The 20,357-nt window shown below is 40.6% G+C and overlaps 1 protein-coding gene across 3 annotated transcripts in view; it reads left to right on the forward strand.

The window, feature by feature from the left end:
• Positions 1-20,357, forward strand: part of TRMT11 (tRNA methyltransferase 11) — a 50,743-nt gene that overhangs the window by 21,206 nt on the left and 9,180 nt on the right. For 2 of the 3 annotated variants that reach the window (XM_075748029.1, XM_075748031.1), the window contains one exon: positions 6,039-6,631. The exons of the other annotated variant lie outside the window; for it this stretch is intronic. In XM_075748029.1, the coding sequence (XP_075604144.1) occupies positions 6,039-6,170 (132 nt within the window). In that variant the 3' untranslated portion in view covers positions 6,171-6,631. Of the gene's footprint in view, positions 1-6,038; positions 6,632-20,357 lie in introns of those variants that run through there. 3 annotated transcript variants of the gene reach the window in all.

Below are 20,357 nucleotides of genomic sequence, written 5' to 3' on the forward strand. Positions count from 1 at the left end.
AATTGCTGATTTCACAGCAAATTTGATTTCACTATTAACACTCTAAACTCTTAACTGGAGATTAATTCAGTTACTGAACGTGAAATTGGTGGTGCAATTTGATTGTGCTTATAATATAAAGGAGACCAAAGTGAATGTAAAAAAAGAATATGTCTGTTTGAAGTATGGATGCATCATAATTAATCATAAACATGAAGATCATAAATGTTGAATTAAAAACATCACAAAAGGTGGTATATAACTCACTGCCTTGTAAGCATCCAGTCTCTTCTATTTAAGTTTACGATGAAATCATGCCAACTAGAAAAGATTTCTTACTGAACTCAGTGTTGATACAAATAGACTTTTCCAGCCTGTGCACAATATGAGCAGAAGAGTTGTTTGGTTTTTAACATTTAAGGCTTTTTTTTTGGACAGCCACGGTGGTCATTAGTAGCTCCCCTCTTCCCCAGTCTTAAATTATAGTGATAATAATAAAAGTGAATGAAGGCAGTTGTTGTAGAGGGCAGCTAACAATAGCCAGCTAGCAAATTGTAGTCTTCTAAAACCCTGAATGCAGAAGAATTGGAGAAGTGAAGAACAGGAGTGTGGAACGGGAGAGGAACAAAACAGAAGCGATACCAGGTGAGAGCCTGATGTATTACTTTTTTCTATGGACATAAGTGTCCCTTCTGGTATTAAATGGATATGGATCTCCTCAATATCTCTCTCAACCTGAAATAGAATTTTCTAATTTATATTATAGCAGGCAGGACTGTGTGTGAATCTACCCTCATTGAACTGTGAAGGGAGGCTTTTTTTAATTAGTAAAAACACAAGTCCAGCTCTGTAAAGACTGTAGGCATTCATATGTAAGAAATGAACACAGTGGCAGTGGAAGAATGAGAAGTTGTTGGCTGAGTAGATTTGTGTTGTAATGTCTATTGACTGTGATCTAATAGGAGTCCAGTCTTCTGCTTTACATCAGAGGAGGTTTGAACCAATTCTTCCAGCCCTAATCAAGTGAAAACATACCTTCCATTGCACCAGTTTATTTTTCAAAGGCCTTAAAAAATACAGTTACGTAAGACTGAAAGTTTTCAATCTGACACACCTATATCTGAATCTGAATTGTCATCGTTATTTTTTATTTAAATGTCAAATAACTAGTAAGTTGTTAATCAGTAGGAAAACTGGAGTATAAAAATGTACAGCATGATTACCACAAGGATTCTTGGGAATCTGTATCTAGTGATCAACCAAGTGTTTTCAGAAGAGGTGGACTTACTAGCAGTGTTTAACTGTAGGGTTGTTTGGTGTTTCCTTTCTTTGCAACAGTATGTCTAGCCTTCTGTTTTCTGAGGCTTGTTGATTTCTCCTTGCTGAATTATTTCAGCTGTTTCTGAATTACTTGTTTCATTCCTCTGATGGCTGTCTTGCAGAAGTATATGGTATCTATTTGGCTGGTAAACGCTACCTAGTTCTGCAGTTTCTAATCAGGACTTCTTAAAAAAACCTATTGGAATAAAGATCTGCAATTGACAAGGGCTAAGAGAGACACCTAGAAATTATGTAGCAAGATGAAACAGAAAACTTGACTGAAGGACCAACTCTGAGCAAATGACTTGTCATGAAAGGACTCTGGAGCATTGGGCATACAAATCCACCACACTGAATGGGTCCAGCATTTCCACATCACACGGTCACTCCAGAGTCATTACTGGTGTAGAATTTTTCCTACTGAATTTAGCAGTGTCTGTTCCTGCATATGACCCTGTTGTCCCTGATTTGGAAACTGCCAGGTGTTGTTTATAGCTGTATAACATTAGTACAAGTGGTTTCTATAGCTACTGTCCAGCACCAGATGTAGAGTGGTAGGAAGCTGTGATAAGGCTAGGAAGATTTTTTTTAAACAAAAACTGAATGTGGGTAATTACCCTGAGGCTGAACTGAGGCATGCTAGATTCATAAAAACCTTTAGAATTTCACTTAATATTTGCCAAGATTTAAAGAAAAGCAAAGCTTTCTTGTTATCTTTAAGCTTCCTCTTCTTTCTTCCACCTCTTTCATTATTTATTGGCGATCTGTAACACCTTTTTTAGTGTTGTCTTTAGAACAAGTAAGCATTGAGTTGAAAACTCAAATTAGCTAAAAGCAGTTTGGTAGCATGTACTTTGACAAGAGCTTTGTTGGTTTTCAGTTGTCACAGAAGTTATCATAAAACATTTCGGAGTAGAATTTTTATGTAATAACTGTTGTTTGCAATTGGTTTGCTGTTTTGAGAACTTAAATTATTCAAAGTGAGAACCAAGGATGATGATAAAGAATGACTAGGGATTAACAAACGTCCTCCTTTATTTGTAAAAGTCAGAACTGAAGTCTGTGTTGTCTTGGTAGTGCTGGCATACTGGGGAAAGAGCTGACTTAGTGCCAAGTAGGCTGATCGTTGCTGATCAGTCTTGGAAGTGATTTCTTGGGAAGTCTCATTGGTTTAAGTTGAATAACCAACTATAAACTTTTATACCTTAAAAACTATGTGCAGTTGTTTCAAAGGAAGGAGGTTGAAAAAAAACTCCTCACCCCTAGATGCAGCTGTGTATCACAAGCAGTACTCCTTACTCCTCCTCCAGTGCGTCATGTTAGGAGGAGGAAAGAGACTCTCTCCCTTAAAACACTGTGGTTCAGCTCCATTCCCTGAATTTAAACTTTTTTTTTTTAAAAAAAAAAAAGGCAAAAGAAAGGAAAAAACCATCCCTATTAACTGCACTGGACAGTTAATGCACTTGAGGCAGAGTTGGCACTGCCACTGAGAGTCTCCATAGGAGATCTTCTGTTACTGCAAAACATTCCTGCCAGATATTTAGAGTGGATATTCTACCAATTTATGCTACTCAAGATAGAGCTTAACTGAGGATGTTTGACTGGCTTCTTTACTGAAACAAGCTGGTGCCTGATGCCCAGGCAAATTCTAGTGCAAATAGTCAAATTGTTTCATGAAGATGATTTTTTGACAAGGTCTTATCTCTGTAGAGTTAACTGCAGCCTATCCCTAGTGTTCAGGTTGTACCCATTCAGCTCCCCATGTAGATATAAAATACCCTAAGTTAGAATTTGTTCAGAAATCGTTAGTCTCTGAAATCCAAGAATTCCTTTTACTTTGATCAGTACTCATGTTGCCCATAAAACTGGTTTGACTAGTAAATGTCAACAGTGAGTGGCATCTCCAGGTAGTTCAGGGTTTCTTATTTTCTTTACCTCTTTTTTAAGAAGAAATTCATAATCTGTTATTTTTCTTTAAAGCAATTACCATCTTTATCGGGCAGTCATGTCTGTACAGGGTAGAGGTAGGGAATAGAAGCTCTTAAGCTGGAATTTTTGTGATGTGGGCCAGGACCTTCCTTTGTAGGCTCTCCCAAGAAATCCATGCCTGACTGTAGATCTCCTCTCATTTAGTGAGCAATGATTTGCATTGCTTTTGATGAAGCTTGGATTTACAAAATGGATTCTTCTGTGGAGTGATGCACCAAGCCTGTTTCCATTTGATGAATGCAGATGCTCTTCTTGCAGCTGTGTTTAACTCAAAGTTTGTTCTCTTACGTATCATATCCTCTCTTTGCCCTAAGAAGCTTGGGGGTAGAGGGGGGTAGTTCCTTCCTTCCTTCCCTCCTTCCTTCCCTCCTTCCTTCCCTCCTTCCTTCCCTCCTTCCTTCCCTCCTTCCTTCCCTCCTTCCTTCCCTCCTTCCTTCCCTCCTTCCTTCCCTCCTTCCTTCCCTCCTTCCTCCCTCCCTCCCTCCCTCCCTCCCTCCCTCCCTCCCTCTGAATCAGCATTTTGTTACTTAAGGAATCAAGAATGGTGTACAGATGTGTGACCTCTTAGAGGCTGTAGGGATTAATTTTTATGTTAAAATACTATTGACCCATATATCATTATCCTTCAGGGTCAAACATCACATCCATTTCTCAAAACAAGCAAATTATGTAGAATTATTCTTAAAACACATCCTAAAGGTATAAAAATATATTATATGTTTAGGTCAAAGAAGGATTACTGATACACAAATTCAGGGGAAGAATAAGTGCTCTTTTCCTCAGCGTGGTCCTGTATAAGAGCACTGGAGAAATGGGTACAGGCTGGCTGTGAGAGGAGCGTGTCTTAAATCCTCCTTGTTTCCTGTCTGCCAATAGTAATTTTTTTCTTTTTTTTTTTTTTTTCCTTGTAAACATGGTAAATTCCTGTTGATTATCAGCCTGAGAATGGTCTCAGAGATGGCAGTCTCTCACAGGTGACCAAAAGACAATAGCTAGTACTCTGCAGTGGGTTTACTGAGGACATTTTCTCCTGCTATTTTCGACATTGCAGTACTTAAATAGAATTAACTTTCTGCTACTGATTTACATGCTTTACATGTTAGATATCCACATGGCACTCAACATTTAGCAAGTTAGTTTAAGCCAGTGGCATACTGCTGCTATTTGCTAGGGTAGCAGATGAAAACAACTTCATAGGAATATCTCATTGTGTCCAGAAGAGGGCACCTGTATATGTAACATTTGCTGTGTTGAAAAACCTTGTTTCACTCCTTTAGAATGCATATTAGGATATCCAAAGCAAGATGAGGTGTTGATCTTGCTAGGTGAAAGCCTGGAAAGGCTACTAAATAGCTGAAGAGGGAGATTGTCCGCTAGGATTCAGTTCATCCTCTCATTGTAATACTTTCATAGTATAAAAATATTGACTTAAATCTACTTCCATGTTCCTACTACTGATGCCACAGCATTCTACCATAACCTTATTTTCAAATGTGAACAAATAACTCTGAACTGTAAACTTAAGTAGTGAACCAATCTGTATGTTGCTGCATTGCTTAAAATATAGCAATGAGGATGCATTGAGAAGAAACATTTGCTGGAATAGAGGTTTAGTCGTTGTATGCTTGTTTTTATTTTCTCTTTGCACAGTTCAGTTCTTTGTGATGCTGTTTATCTTACCTCCATTTTGCTATTGAGCATAGTAAACTGAGATCAACCATAAGTGTAAAACTGTTTTAAAAATTGCCATCAGTTTTCTTTAGCACTCAGATTAAAGTTTGATGTATTGTTTACCTTACAGTATTGATAACATTAGTTGACAAGTATCTTAATTATATAAAGCCACAGTACATGTTGAACTTAACCTTTGTATATATAATGGGCCAATTTTCTAAACTATGTTGCTGGCTGATGTCAAATAGATATTATGCGTAGGGATTTACTGTGTCAACTTTAACTTTCAGAAGTACGTGACTACTGCACAAGAAAAATTCCTCTGATTGAGCTTCAATAACTGTAGGAAGTCATTTTAGTCATTTGTGTTCCTCTTCTGTTTGTATCTGCCTTCCACAAACCTCTGAGTGATTGAATTCACCAGATGGTATTTTTTCTGGAAACTAACCTTTATATTTTCCTTTGTAAAAGACTGTGTGGCATTGTACCCGTACTCTCATTCATTTATTCAGGAGTTGGATTCTGGTGATGTTAGCTGAGATACTTCCAGTGATGTAGCACTGTTAAAACTGTCTGGTACTGACAACTTGCATCATTTTGCTGTACACAGTAGAATAATGAAGATTTGAATGAATGCACAAAAACCCCAACAAAACCCCCTTGTCTGCTTATAGCTTGTATTTGTTCAATGCCAAATGAGAATCCATTGCATATGTATTTTCATTTATGTTAAATGGTAAGACTTTGCAGTAGGATGTATATGTTCTTGTTAATGGAAATCTTAGCATTTTATTTTTGGAATTCTTTAATCAATCTAATGAATTAAACATTTGCCATTGAATTGTAAAAAAAACCAACCCAACAAACAAACAAACAAACCCACAACACCCCCCCACCCTCCACCCCCAAAAAAACCCCCAACAAAACCCCACAAAACCAAACCAAAAATCCCAACCAAAACCCAACAACTTTACTCTTGCTGGTAACTGTCTGAAAATGTTTGGAGGAAAACCAATGGCAATACATGCTCAACGTACTACTGTAAAACCTAATGTTTGCATTTTGATACCATGCAGGATCAAGATCAGAATTCTTACTTGTTGGATGGTCAATATATGCCATACAGGGGACACAATTCATTCCGTGAGAAGTATTTCAGTGGTGTGACAAAGAGGATTGCCAAGGAAGAAAAAGACAATCAGAAGTAAAATATAATATAAACAGATTAAAAAATGAGGAAAGAATGAAGATTGTGTTTCTTTGTAAGGACATCTGGATATGAACACTCATTTGGATGCCTCAGAAAAATAAATACTGCTTTTAATTTTAAAACAAGATGAAACCCACAACACAGGTTGAAGGCAGTTCTTTTTAATTAGCTTTGTTTATAGTGGATTTTATTGTACAAGTTTTTTGAGTCTTATTTAATTTATATTTGTACTTTCAAGTACTAATGATGATTGACTAAAACCATTATTATTGTTCTTTCACTGTTAACGTTTACAAGAACGTAGTAGTATTATTTGGCTTCTTAAACTGTGAACATCTGGCTGTTTTAGAAACACGTGGTGGTGATCAAGGATTGCTTATTAAGATCATTTTCATTTGTTTTCTTTTTTTGTAAATGGTATACAATAAACCAGAAATGATTGTTGTGAGGTTTTTTTAATTGTTGCATGCAATAACTGCTTGTATGAATTCCGATGGCTCTGGCTGAGGCCAGCAGTGTTTAAAACAAACAAAAAACACAAAGAAACAAATGCGCGCGCGCACACACCCCAAAAGCCTCTGTGACCTGACAAATTCTGGAGAGCCTATTAAACCCTGTGAAGCCTGTCCACATCTGAAGCTCATCTGTACGTTGGATTTGCTTTTGCATTCCTAAACCTTGACTCTTGGTCAAGCCAACTGTCTGCAATTTTTGGTTCAGAAACTGATAGTTAAAGCAGTAACAACAACAGCATAAAATCAGTAATGGTTCCCTAATGGTATTAAGCCTAATCAGATCTTTGAAATCGAAACTGTATTTGTTAAAGGGCAAACTTTGCTGAATCCACACCATGTCCATCATGAAAATACCTCATTTGAAAACCACTAAGCCCATTAATTCAGGATGTTAATGGCTGTTCTCATTTTGATGGTCAAATATTCTTCAGCAGGGCCTTGGTGAGTGTATCTACTTGCTCCAGCCAGAGAAAGCCTTGCTTCTCAACTTGCTGCAAGTTACTGGCTGTGGTCGTGTTACAGTCTTTGTAGATCATAGTCTTTAAGTGCCTCTCCAAAAAAACCAGTGATACCTGGGAAGGCATGAGTCATTGTGTCTATCTGATCAAGTTCATTAACTGAATTTGCTCTTATATATGTTGTGGTCCTCAGCTGCAGCAGGGAGAGCTCATATCCTCAATGACAACTTTGTCTGACCTTCTGGATCTCATCTGTGGTGTGTTAGGAAGTTCTGAAATAGTGATTTATTTTCTGTGTTTCCATTATAAATCACTTTGTTTTGAGACCTTTAATGTCAGCCATATAATAGTTGTTCTGGGCTAAACTTGGAGCAAGATCAAAGCTCAGAAAATTTTTCAAAAGCAGAATTTGAATTGATCACTTTTAAATATTACATCAAAAAATTACTGCTTCTGAAAACCTGTCTTCGTATAACTTCTGACTTCAATTTTAGCATTACACTTTGGCATTCAGCTTTTATTACTTTACAAATTAAAATTACTTTCTGTTCTTCATAGGCAAGGAATTTTTCTAGATGGATTTATTATGCATTTATAACTTCATTTTCATAAAAGTTACCCTACATAGACATGATCTAAATGGTTATACAAGATGTAAGGTCATTCAAAGAGAATGATTTAGTTTATTTCTCCTCTGCCTGGTCCAACTTTTAGTCCACTCAGCAGGAGTGGTGTGGCCTCTGTTTAGCAGTTCATACATAACAGCTCTATCATTACTGAAGAATACCGTTTTGAACAGAAACTCTTAAGTGTATTTGGGGTACTGCATCAACATCTGCTGATCAAAAATAGTTCAGAATTGAAATCAGATGTTCCAGCTCTGCTGATCCCCAACTTTAAAGCTATCATTTGGAAATATTTCTGATCTCTAAATTTCTCGCTTAACGTGCATGCTCCAGTCTACTGTACGCGCAGACTTGCAAAGCGGAGGCGTTTATAGCTGTAGAGCTGTGACACAGTCCTTGCGCTCGCTCTAGCGCAGGACTGACAGGCGGGTGAGTTATCCTTTCGGCAGCACTTGGCCATCGATGGTCGCGGTTTCTGGCACTTCCGTTCAACCTGGTTCCATTCAGTCTCTTTCCGTGAGGTTCCAGTTTCCTGTCCCTGGCAGGCAGTGTCAGTTCACGAGCCCACGCTGAACTCACGCCGTTGTCATTCCCTCCTTTGGGGTGCTTTGTGCCATTTTCCAGTTTTGAACAAGAAATGTTATTTTTGGAGTGCTTCGTTGCGCTGCAGCAAATTGGATGGAGGGAGGAGCTGAAAAAGGCTGCGAGGTTGTATGGGCAGAGGCGGCCTCTTGCTGTGGGGAGTGATTTGTTGAGGCAACAAAGGGAAGGAGCCCCCTCTTTCCACAGAATCCTTTTACCTGGTGGTGGTGTGGAAAAGTAGCGGAAATAGATTTTCTCTGCATTAATTACCTACTATCTTTCTCTTTAATTAAAAACTTTTTTTAATTAGTGGCCAATTTGAACAGGTTTGACAGAAGGTCAAGGTTTGATGAGGTCTTACAGATAACAGGGAGCTACAAATTTTGTTGAAACAGGCAGAGGTATTGAAGAGAAAGACCTAGTTAATGTCTTCCAGGGAAAAGGTTGTAATACAAGTTCAGCTCACTAAACATCAGAGAACCCATGTAGAAACAAGACCTGGAGACAAAAACTAACCAATGTTTTTTGTTGCTGCTGCAACAACCAGTGCTGGTCTTGCTGCTTCTTGATTTTCTCTTTAAAGTAAAAAGACCCAGATAAAAGCGTACAAAGAGCTTTTTTACAAGGAACATAAAGGTCTTGACTGAACTTTCCACTTCTACTGTGAGATTCACAAAAACTCAGACTTGGTAGTTTCTCCTTATCACTCTGATGAGAGGAGTCAAGGAGATGCATCAACTTGCTGAACATCTCAAGGAGAGTGCAGTCCTCCGTTTACAGCAACCTAAGAAACTGATCTCTGTTGCTGGGACAAGATCTGACTCTGGATCTCCTCAGATCCAGAGTAGGTAGTAGGGCAGGCTTCCACAACACCCATTCCTGGACTTTGTGCTGGCACCATGCACTGCAGCAATGCCCACTCACTGGGTACAGGCACTTCAACAGCAGCTCTTCAAGTTTGGTTGGGTGGATCCTTCCTTCCTCTCTGCATGTTCAATGGGGCTGGAAGACTGTGGTGGAAGTCCTTAACTGTTTCGTGTCTCTTCTTTTTCCATTAGACTAGTGTTTTAGCTCAGAGTTGTGACTTACAAGAGGGTCATAGGTACCCATACATGCAGCCATTGGCAGAAGGCAGTCAAATTTTGGTGAGTTCTCAGTCAAGGCTCACCTGTCTGAAAAGCACTGCTAACAAGATAAAGTATGGGCTTTCTCTCAGGCTGTTTTGATACTAGTTAACTGTAGAGATATTATAGGAAGGAAACACCTTAATAATTCTGAATCTTCTCTCTCCTTCTATCACTGCTTTTTAAGATTTCTTAATTGTTATTTCCACTGTCCCCAGGACAACTCCACAGCCTCAGGGCCACCAGCTAGAGAAGGGTGTCACAGAAAGGGTGACCCTGTGACTTTGCACTGTCCTCTGGCCACAGGTTTTCCAGGGACAAAAATGTCCAGTTGGAATGGGCAAGATTGGGGCAGATGATACGCAGTGGGTATGGGTTTCCCTGTGGGACAACAAGCAGCTCTGGGGTTAGCTGACAGGAGGCTGATGAACTCTCCAAAAGGGAAAGGTGGTTCTCTGCTGGCTTGGCTCCTGTCACCACCATGTTTCTCTTTTCTGACTCTTCTTCCTACCCCTTCACAGAAGCTGAGAAGAAAAATTTAATGCGTTCTGTCTTTGCTGTTTAGCTTGGTCTGCAGTTTAAACTGAGGTCCAGAGTTGAACGAGGCTGTCTTTTCAGTCTGGAAACTTCGTCCCTACTCCTAAAAAAAATAGAGGTGTGGGTACCCCGGAGAATGAAGAAGCCAGTATCCCTGTCTGCCTTTCTCTTCTGTTTGCTATTTGGAAAAAAAATGTGGGTTTTTTTAACCTTGGTTTTTTATGTCATTGATTTTGGTGATTACATCATTTAAACTGGAGAAATATATCTTACCTGCCTCTGTGCAACACTTTTTAATATATTTCTCTGATATTCTCTTATTGGACTGGAAAAATTTCTGTTTATGTATGTATCTTCCCAACTGTTTTCATTATAGTTTTCTATCATGGCTGCTGTTATTTTGTACAGTGCCTCTAATCACTTACAGCTTTCCTGAGCCTATAGATGGGGAGGACACCACTCAAAAGAGACCAGAGAGGTTGTGGAGTTTCCTTCTCTGGAGATAATCAAAACCCACCTGGACACCATCCAGTGCAACCTGCTCTGGGTGATCCTGGCCTAGCAGGGGGGTTGCACTGGATGATCTCCAGAGGTTCCTTCCAACCCCTGCTGTTCTCTGATTCTGTGATTCTGTCATCTCTCTGTTAGCTAAAAGGCCTCATCAGAGCTGAGGTCGCGGAGAAAGGACAATCCATCTGGTTACACTAAGGCTGTCGGACCTCAAGACAGGTTTGGCAAGGTTAATTCTTGTAGGTTGCTTGAAATGAGGTGGGCAGCTGAAAGGTAGAATCCATTGATAGGAGGGGGATCTTGCTGTCTCTACTGCCACTGTTGTGATCTTTAGGTGTCTGCACACTCGGCAAGGTGCCCAGGAGAGGCATTACAGATTGCTGACAACCCACAGCAGACTGAGGCACAAGAGGCTTCGGACCTGCATGTCAGGTCTGACAAGGAGTATTTTGAGTACAACTGGGTAGGAACAGGACATTTTGCTTCATTTAAAATTCTCCAAAAGTTAATTTTTTTAAATTCAATTTTCAGGTGCTGGAAAGGGACTATTTGTACAAAGATGTGATGATTGCAAATGATCATCTGAGATTCTAATCCAAAATTTCTGTTGCTTTACATAAACATGGTTAAAATAGAAAAAAATCTTACCTTCTCAAATGTCAAAACAGCATAGAATTATCACTGTTTTAATTCTCTTCAAAACTAAATTTTATTTTAAAATTATTTTTCAGGGTTTTTTTTCCAATGAAAATGCCACTTGCTCTATAAAATTCTAATTCAAAACTTTTTCTTTGTGGATTCATTCTCATAAATTTTTCACTAAAAAAGTGCAAAATACCAGCTCACGTTACTGTATGTGATGGGATAAGTAGTTAATTCTAATCAAATACATAACTCTTAACTAAACAATCTCATCTCCATAAGGAGATACCATTGGCAAAAGAGTCATGTAGTAATTCGTCATAATACTTCAGTAATTCGTCATAATACTTCCTCCAATAAGAGCCTGTCCCAAAAGATGTGATGTCTCTTAGTGATGGGGTGGATGTTTAGTGCCACGACTGGACAGCCTAGAGTGTCTTTGCTTTATCCCGAGACTGATATGAGAGCTTTCCACTGAACACTGGGAATTATGCTCGTGATTGCATTTTGGAGGCAAGACTAATCCTTGATCTATTTTTTTTTTTTTTCCTATTGAATGCAGCACTAGGAGAAATGCAAGTGGGTAATTTCAGTACAGAATAAATTCAGCCATGGAAGTTCTTAATAAGTAATAGGGAAGTTTCAAAAAATATTGTGATTTTTGGCTAGAGATGAAACATAGGTTTTGTTTATATGGACAAAATCTTGCGAGTAGTTGGACCTATTCAACTGGAAGGACAGGCAGTCTTCTCCGTTGAGTTGTGGTACTATTCTTCACGTGAATGTATGTGATGGGTGGAATGATGCTTCTCTGGCCGCAGTTCATGCCTTTATAAATTGTTCTGCTCTACAGGTTTGTTGTGAGGCTGTTTGCATAAAGTTGTGAGATCCTGAGATCAGAAGTGCGAGGCAGGTGCAACGTGTTTTTTGCAGTAACAGTTGTGGCAGACTAGGATAACCAGAATCATGAGCAGCACCACAGGACACTCGCTCCTGTCTTCGGGAGAACCTTTTGTCTTTCTAATAAACAAACCCCTAGCAATTTAGGAAAGGTTTGGGAAGTTTCCACTCTCTCTTCAAAACATGTACGTGGCAGGTAGTACTTGTAGGCCTTTGCTTGAATCTCACTCCTTTACACAATGCTCCCTGGAGAAAGGTAATGAAATTATATGAGAAAAGGGGCTGGTTCGCTTAATCAGTAAATATTTGTCAGAGCTGGCATTTGCAAAATGTCATGTTTTAGTCTCCATGGCTTGCAACAGCAGCTGTCACAGAGGTGTGTGTGCACCTATGGGTGGCTCTTCGATAGCAATTAGTGGAAAGCAGCTTCTTCAGTAGCGTGACGCATCTGCTCAGTCCTGTAATTGCAAAGCAGCTGGTACGGACAGCGGTGAGTATTGGGCAAATATGCACAAGCGCCCAAGCACTGCCTGCGCTTGTTCTGCCTCCCCGTTCTGGTGTTCCCCGGAGTGACCTGACAAGCTGAACTTGATGAACTGCTGCTGTTTGCTACGGGGAATGACCTGCCAAAAACCCGCACAGGCCCCGCGCTGCTGGGGCCAGGGAAGTGGGACCTCCCCTCTCCCCCTCAGCTGCCCTGCCTCTTTATAAAGCAAAGAAAATTTCTACCCGAGAAGTTAATTTTCTAATAACTGTAGAATAGCATTTTTAGCTTTATGTAAAGATGTCAAGACAAAGATATGGACTATTTCTTAATTAAATATAGATTTTCTTTTGTTTTTTGCTTTTACTCTAAAAGCAAACCAAAACATGTTTGTGCCAAGAACTGTTATATCCCACCCCCCTTTCTCTCTTTTTTTTTAATTGCATTTTGATATGCTTGGCAGAATTAACGATGAAAATCTTTCCAGCTGTGACTTTGCCAGAATCCCTTTCTGAAGCTCCTACTAATTTGGATTTAAACTGGATGGATGAAAGCCTCAAACAGCAAATCCTGGCAGTCGATTTGCTGAGGCCCCACAGCATATACTTCTCCAACTGTTCTTATCTTCTGAGGCAAAAGAAGCAAAAAAAGAAAAAAAAAAAAAGAAAAAAATAAGCAAACATAATTTTGGAATGACACAGTTGTTAGCGTTCTCCCTGCCTTTCCCCTCCCCGGGCTGGGGCAGTGGGCACCTGCGTGCAGGGCACGGAGCACGCAGCCGGCGGCTCCCACTCGCCCAAGTAGCCTGCTGGGGCTCCCCTTTGCGGGAGGGACCTCTGGCTTTTGCAGGGCGAGGTTTTGATTGCAGGGTGGTGAGGTTTTTAAGCGCTATCTCATACCAGCTAACAGCCAGCGTGGATTTTAGAGAGAGAGTTGCCATGCTGGGAAGTAACTGTTCAAGATGGCAAAGGTGAGCATGCAAGCCTGTCATTGCAGGGACGTGAAGCCACCGAGCTTCCTGAGTCCCGGCTGCTGGATGCTCACCTCACTTGCTTAATTCTAGCAGTGTTGGCGCCGTGTTTTCTTACTGTCCAGGCTTCCTGGAGCCAGCAGCTGCAAGCTCTCCTGCTGCCACAAACAATGAAATTAATTTCTTTAAATTGGACAGATCAATCTCTGGCAAGTGGCCCGTGTTCCTTCCCTTCCTCCCTCTCACCAGGAGAGTCTTCTGGATGCTTGTGAGCTTACTAAGGCCTTGCTTGGTGTGTTCCTGTCTTCACGACCAAGCTGAGACAGAGTAAGGGCAGTGCTCCGACCACGGGCAGTGCCATGGGACGCTGACAGCCGCTTCCCGTGGCCTTGCCAGAGGGTGCCCTCTCCACCAGCGCAGCTCCCCCGGTGTGAGGCTGCAGCTCACGAGGGCATCCGAAAGCTATTTGTGAGCACGTTGGCCAGAGGGGTGGCAGGAGCTCCTTGCTGCAGATGCTCTGAGCGCCTTGCTGACCTGCCTGGACCACCTCCTGCATGGAAAAGGAATACAGATACTGCCAGTTATATTTATGGCATATTCTATTAATTGTTATGAACAACAGCAACAGCAGCTTTCCCAGATGGACCACTCACAATTTCTAGCAAATTTGAAGATTGTGAAGGAGGTGGCCACTGCTAGCGCTTTATGGGCGATGGTGTAGGCAGCAGCATCTACTGGCATGGAAAGCCATACAGCCCCTCTGATCTCCTGTGGGAGACCTACCCCTCCCACTCATTTCCACTGGGCTGAGGGCTTTGTTTTTAAAGGGCACGCTCCTCGTCACCATTTGCTGCTGGTTTTCTTCATCGACGGTTCAGCAGGTGTGAGCAGATGGTTGAGAGGCTGCCTCAACTTACCTCCCAGCTGCTTTGAAGGAACAGGGAAAGTGCAGTGACTGAGCTCTTCTTTCCTTCTCAGGATGCCTTGAGGTAGGGGTGAATGTAATCTCAAGGAGGCAGAAAGAGGAAAGTGAAGTGTCTCAGCTGAAGTCCAGCCTGTCTTCAGTCAGGACTGGGGTGTATTTTCAGCCATCATCTTGCATATTTCCATACCAAATGTGCACAGTCTGTGAGCAAGAAGTACTTCTTCCCCGACTGCCACCTTTGCAAATGGATTTTGAGTTCTGTAATAGCAAGTGGATTTTTTTATAGTCATCCTATTATGAGCAGAAAGAGTTATTCAGGATCATGTATTCTCCCTGCAAGTTCTCTATAAAGCTATTGCCTTCAGATTTTGCCCTTAAAAACATCTGCCACAATCCACCTGTTTATAGTATTAGTGCAAAAAATAGGCATGAATTTGGACATGCTTCTTTTTAAAGATATATGGTTTAATCGTCTTCTAGTTATTAACAATCAACAGGTCTTGAATCTCGTTTTTGAAATAATACAAAAATATTTTAATGGGTTGCTTTGCTTTTCCATCAACTTGTAACTCTTAGGCTGGCATGTCAGAATATAAAAGTTGATAACCTAAGCCACAAGGAACATTCCTTTTTGCATAAGCAATTCCCACTGTGTTCAGTGGCAATAATGCATGCCATTCAGAGAAGAGTATTTAGGTTAAAGATAATATAGGAAGTTCTTTGTTGACAGTAGGGCTTCTGTGATCCTTACGGCGATAGTGGATTGAAATGAACTCCCTGAAAAAGCTAAAGCTTTTAACAAAGTAACCTAGCAAATGATGAATATTGTACAATTTTAGTTTAATATGATAAAAGTTTTTAATTCATTCAACTCTACAAGAATAACAAGATATGGAAGATTTTTGAATCCTTCCTCTGATTTTTCATCTCACTAAGAACCATTTATATTTCAGAAATGTATACCTAATTAACAAGAGCTAATTTCATCCAACTCACTACCAATGAATGGGACAAAACAGTTCATTGTTTCCCATGATAGTTCATTCTCTCTTGATTTATGGTAATCAGGCATGGTTTGGGAATGACATTGCCAAAATTTGGGTGGTTTAATCCATAAAATACTCTGATTTTTTGAATTTCAAATAGCAGGATTTCAGGAATTGCTACAAGTTTGAGAAAGCCTGCTTTCCAGATACCCATTTTGAGTGGTATTGATTGCTTTAATCTCCTTTAAATTTTTTTATTAACTGGGTATATCAAGATTGGTGCTGCTGATCAAATTGGCAGTCCAGTTCTTTGTCTTTTACCAAACTGGCACAACATTCACTTTATTCCAGACACCTTAAGGTTCTGCAACACATGGACAATCAATATTTAGACTGAGGTGTGACTCACCTAATCTTTCATGTCAACAGCTGTATCTAAAGCAGTGATGTTGGCTGCCTTCTAGTCAATGGAGAGGACTAAGTCCAGAGCACTTGTCACTCTTCTCTTCTAGAGTCCTTGGATGTGGAGGACTCAGACTTGCTCATTTAAGGATTAGTCTGGTTGGTAATGCCTATTTTTTTACTGAAACTCTTTGTTTACAGTGAGGCCAGTTAATTCACCTTCATTTCATATATGCATATCAGCTGCTGCTTCTATAGTGCTGGGTAAGAATATTTATGAAGTAGTTCTGCCTCTTCATTTTCATCTACTTTGTCCATCCAAAAGTGAACCAATTTGTTTTTGATATACAGCAGAAAACAAGAATTCAGCACACAGGAAAGCAAACACCCAGACATCAAAATCTCCTTTCTTAGTGCCTTTTGGCAGCCACAGAATTTATTTCCCTCTGTGCTTTTGGCTGCCTTATCAGTTTTCTGGCTTATGATTTCTGTGAGTTGCTGCCTACTTCTCCTTTTTTCATGAGTTATCTAAATATTTATATGGCTAATTTTACTTCCCCTTTCACTAGATTGTTACTTTATATGTATGATGCTTTGGGGAGTTGATGGGTGAGATACGAATCCTGCTTGGAAGTAGCGGATTACATTTCATGAAAGGTTTTGCAGATGAGTTATTGCTCCGCAGCAAGTCCTCAGCCTGCGGTTTCACAGGCAAGGAAGCTAACGTGACAGTGCGGTGCTGCTGAAAGGAGATGGCGTTGGTGCCTTTTCCCTGGCCCTGGCTGTTCTCACGCTGTGCTCAGCTGAGTTGCCCACCCTTGTACTGACGCTGGTTCTTACTGGAGCCTTTCTTGTGCCAGTTCAATTTACTAAGCCAGCAGAAAACTATTCTTTTCGCTGAATAAGATTGTTGCAAGGGAATGAATTTCCTTCCATCGGAGGTGAGCTGTTGGATCAGCTTGCTGTGGTCATCAAACTGTGGTCTCTGTCACATCTCCCCTGGAGCTCAGGCTGACTGTGGAGACTGTGCAGCTCCTCGCTGAATCACCCAAGAGCCTCCTGGCAGGAGAAGGAAAGCAGCTGATGGTCTTTTGTGTCACAGTGGCCTTTGTTAAACATAAAACTGTGGAAGGTTGAAGAAGAAAAATCATTAGCTGCATTTCTAAACACAGACTGACCGTGTCTTTGAGAAAAGGAAAGATAAACTAAAAGTGCCTTTGAGGGTTATTTACTCACTTGCAACTTATGCTTTATTGTTTTTTTTTTTTTCTTTTAAATGAAAAGCTATGTTGTTGTGGCCGCTGAAAGCTTTCTTTTCTTGTTGTGATCCAGGGACAGGGTGGGGCAAAGTTAACCAAGAGGAACCGTGAGGATCAGTAGTGGAGCTGCAACTGGGCTTTTGGTCCATGGGATTTAGCACTTCAGAGGGGCGTGAAGAGATTTGCAGCCCAGAGGCACTTGCAGCCTCCCTTCAGGTTCTGGAGGGTTTTAAGGTGTAGAAAAGTCCTGCCACAGTGTGTGCCACACCAGCAAAAACTTCCTTTTTGTGTGTGTGACTGTGGATCTTTAGGTATTCAGTGGTCTCCTTTTAAATACCTCCTAATTATCACTTCTGTTTTCCTTTCAAAAATTCTCTCTCCAATCTGATTTGGCTCATAATATTTTCCAACCCCGTGAAACTGGCCCTTTTGGAGCATAATGTGTTTCTGATTTGGTCTTTGTCCTATTTGGATTTGCATCTCAGTGGCTACTGATTTTTTACTGAGAAATCAGTTCTTTCCTCTCAGTCTGTCAGCTGAGGGGTGGCCTGGGATTCCTTCAGTTTGGATGCTGCAACTTTTTGACCCAGGCATTTCAAAGAACATGCCTGGGTAGCTGGTGTGAGGATGTGCTGCGGTTTTTTGCTATCTGAATGTGGTTTGGTGAGACAGTCCTTGTCTGTGTGGGTAAGGTCTGAATAGCAGGACATAAACCAGACTCAGTGTGTGAAACCACTGACTAGTTACTCCCACCCTCAATGGCACAGGGGAGCAGCAGTGTTGTGTAGCAGGTTAAGTCGGTTAGCCAGCGAACAGCAACACGCAGAGGAGTTTTGGGAGGTGTTTGTAACGAGCTGCTATGTGTGTGCTCATGGGGGTATTTGTACCCTGCATGCTGAGATGATGAAGTGGTACAAGAGTGATAGAGCAGCAACTGTGACTGCAGTAGGTACTCCAGATTTTTGTATCCCACCTGAAGCCCAAAGGGGTTTTCTGTGTCTGAAAGGCAAGTAGGCATTTATCTCTGAGGCTGAGAACATCTTCCTGTGTGGAACATCTGCCTTCAGGAATTCAGAGTGAAGACTCCTTTTATATAGTGCTGTGGCCATTCTTTCTACAGATTACATGGGAACTGGGACTCCTCACTCTGCAAAGCTTCCAGCCACAGAGCTTGCATAATTATTTTATGTATTTATATAAATAAATAAATAATATAATAAATAAATATAAATAAATAAATAGCTTTGGGGCCCCCAGTACAAGAAAGACAGGAACCTGCTCGAGCAGGTTCAGAGGAGTGCCACGAAGCTGATCAGAGGGCTGGAGCACCTCTCCTATGAGGACAGGCTGAGAGAGTTGGGGTTGTTCAGCCTGGAGAAGAGAAGGCTCCGGGGAGATCTAATTGCGGCTTACCAGTACCTGAAGGGGCCTGCAGGAAAGATGGGGACAAACTTTTTAGTAGGGTGATGGGACAAGGGGTAATGGTGTTAAACTAAAAGAGGGTAGATTCAGACTAGATATGAGGAAGAATTTTTTTACAGTGAGGATGGTGAAACACTGGAACAGGTTGCCCAGAGAGGTGGTAGATGCCCCCTCCCTGGAAGCATTCAAGGTCAGGTTGGACAGGGCTCTGAGCAACCTGATCTAGTGGAAGATGTCCCTGCTCATTGTAGGTGGGGTTGGACTACTGCCCTTTAAAGACCATTTCCAACCCAAACCATTCCATGATTCTATGATTCTATGATTCTATGATTCTATGATTCTATGATTTCAGTGTCTTGCATGCATTTGTCCTCACAAGATCCTTATGAAAAAGATATTATTCCCATGTTAGAAATATGACTTGCCCAAGGTCGCACATGACATTATGATGGAGCACGAAAATGAACATCTCCCGAGTCTCAGTGTAGCTCCCAAAACACTCCACCATCTTTTCTTCTAGGGTTGACCACAAATGGCTCACAATGCTGTACGTCCACTGGGATTTTTTTCTGTGCTAGGAGAAGCAAAATGTAATGAATCTGTAAATCTAAATCTGGATCTGTGTGTGAAACTAGTAATTTTGTAGGGTTCTGTTGCAGCGTTTAATATTTTAGTGCTTCTGGGCACCGTTTACATTCACTTACTTTGTAACTGGAAAGAAATAGTGATCCATAAGAGTTTACTGAAAATACATGAAAGAAAGACTGATGTTACAATTAGCGGGGGAGTTCATGGTGAACAATAAAGTAATCATCCACAATATAGTGCACTTTCTTTTGAACAAAATACAGGTTATGTAAACTGTTTGGTACCATGAGCAACAATGCAAGCAGATTTGTCAATGATTCTTAAATTTTTCTGGACAATTAGTATGATCTTCAAGTAAAACTTCAAAGGTTGTAAACCGCACAATTGGTTTCATTCACTCCAACTTGTCATTTGTAAGGAAGGTACTCTTTATTTTATAATGAACTACAGCAAACAGATCAAGACCTAGGAGAGGTCAGTAGTTCAGTATAAAATAAAGAGTACCTTCCTTACTAAGAGAATTAATCCTTTATTGTAGCGGTTATCTTCTAAGCTTGTCTGAAAATTTTTTTCCACAAAAGACCCAACTGTGTTAGGGTTTCCAAAGAAAAAGCTGAACGTTTGTGATTGCTAATGTCAAGAAAGACTAATTTATCTACAGAGCATTGCTAGTCTGTGAGCACCGATGGTGCTGGGACTAAAATGTCCTCACAGAATTTCATTAAAACTGGTAAGTAATTGATGCTTATCACTCCACATCTAAAATAAGTGCCTGCTTTATTTAACTCAGTGTTGTGCTGAGATACTCAGTATCAGAGACAGAAGAATAACTTTTGACTTTTAAGAAAGCTTCATCTTATTAATGGCAGACCTTCACAGGTGTCATATGAGAACGGAGATGTCATTTAAAACTTACTGTTCCTCCATGTCACCTTCAGGCACGTTTTGCCAGATCTGAAATCTAGAGCAGTGTTGACACTATTCGCTCACTCCAGAGAGAATAGACCATTCAGATCCTCTTCCATCATTCAGCAGAGCTGTGACAAGGTGAAGAGAAAAACATCACAACATTTCAGAGAGTCTGTCTTAGCCTTCTTCACAGGATGCAACACATCAGTGCTAAAAGAGAGGACAGGGTGGTGAGGTACCTCCAGCACATGCCTAGAAGATTATTTTCAAAGTTTTCTGTTTGTTCTTCTAGAAATGAATTCCCACTCTATGATGATGGATATTTTCAGTCTTAAAGGTAAGAGGC

This window comes from Balearica regulorum, chromosome 3, assembly GCF_011004875.1.
Source record: "Balearica regulorum gibbericeps isolate bBalReg1 chromosome 3, bBalReg1.pri, whole genome shotgun sequence".
Lineage (NCBI taxonomy): Eukaryota > Metazoa > Chordata > Aves > Gruiformes > Gruidae > Balearica > Balearica regulorum.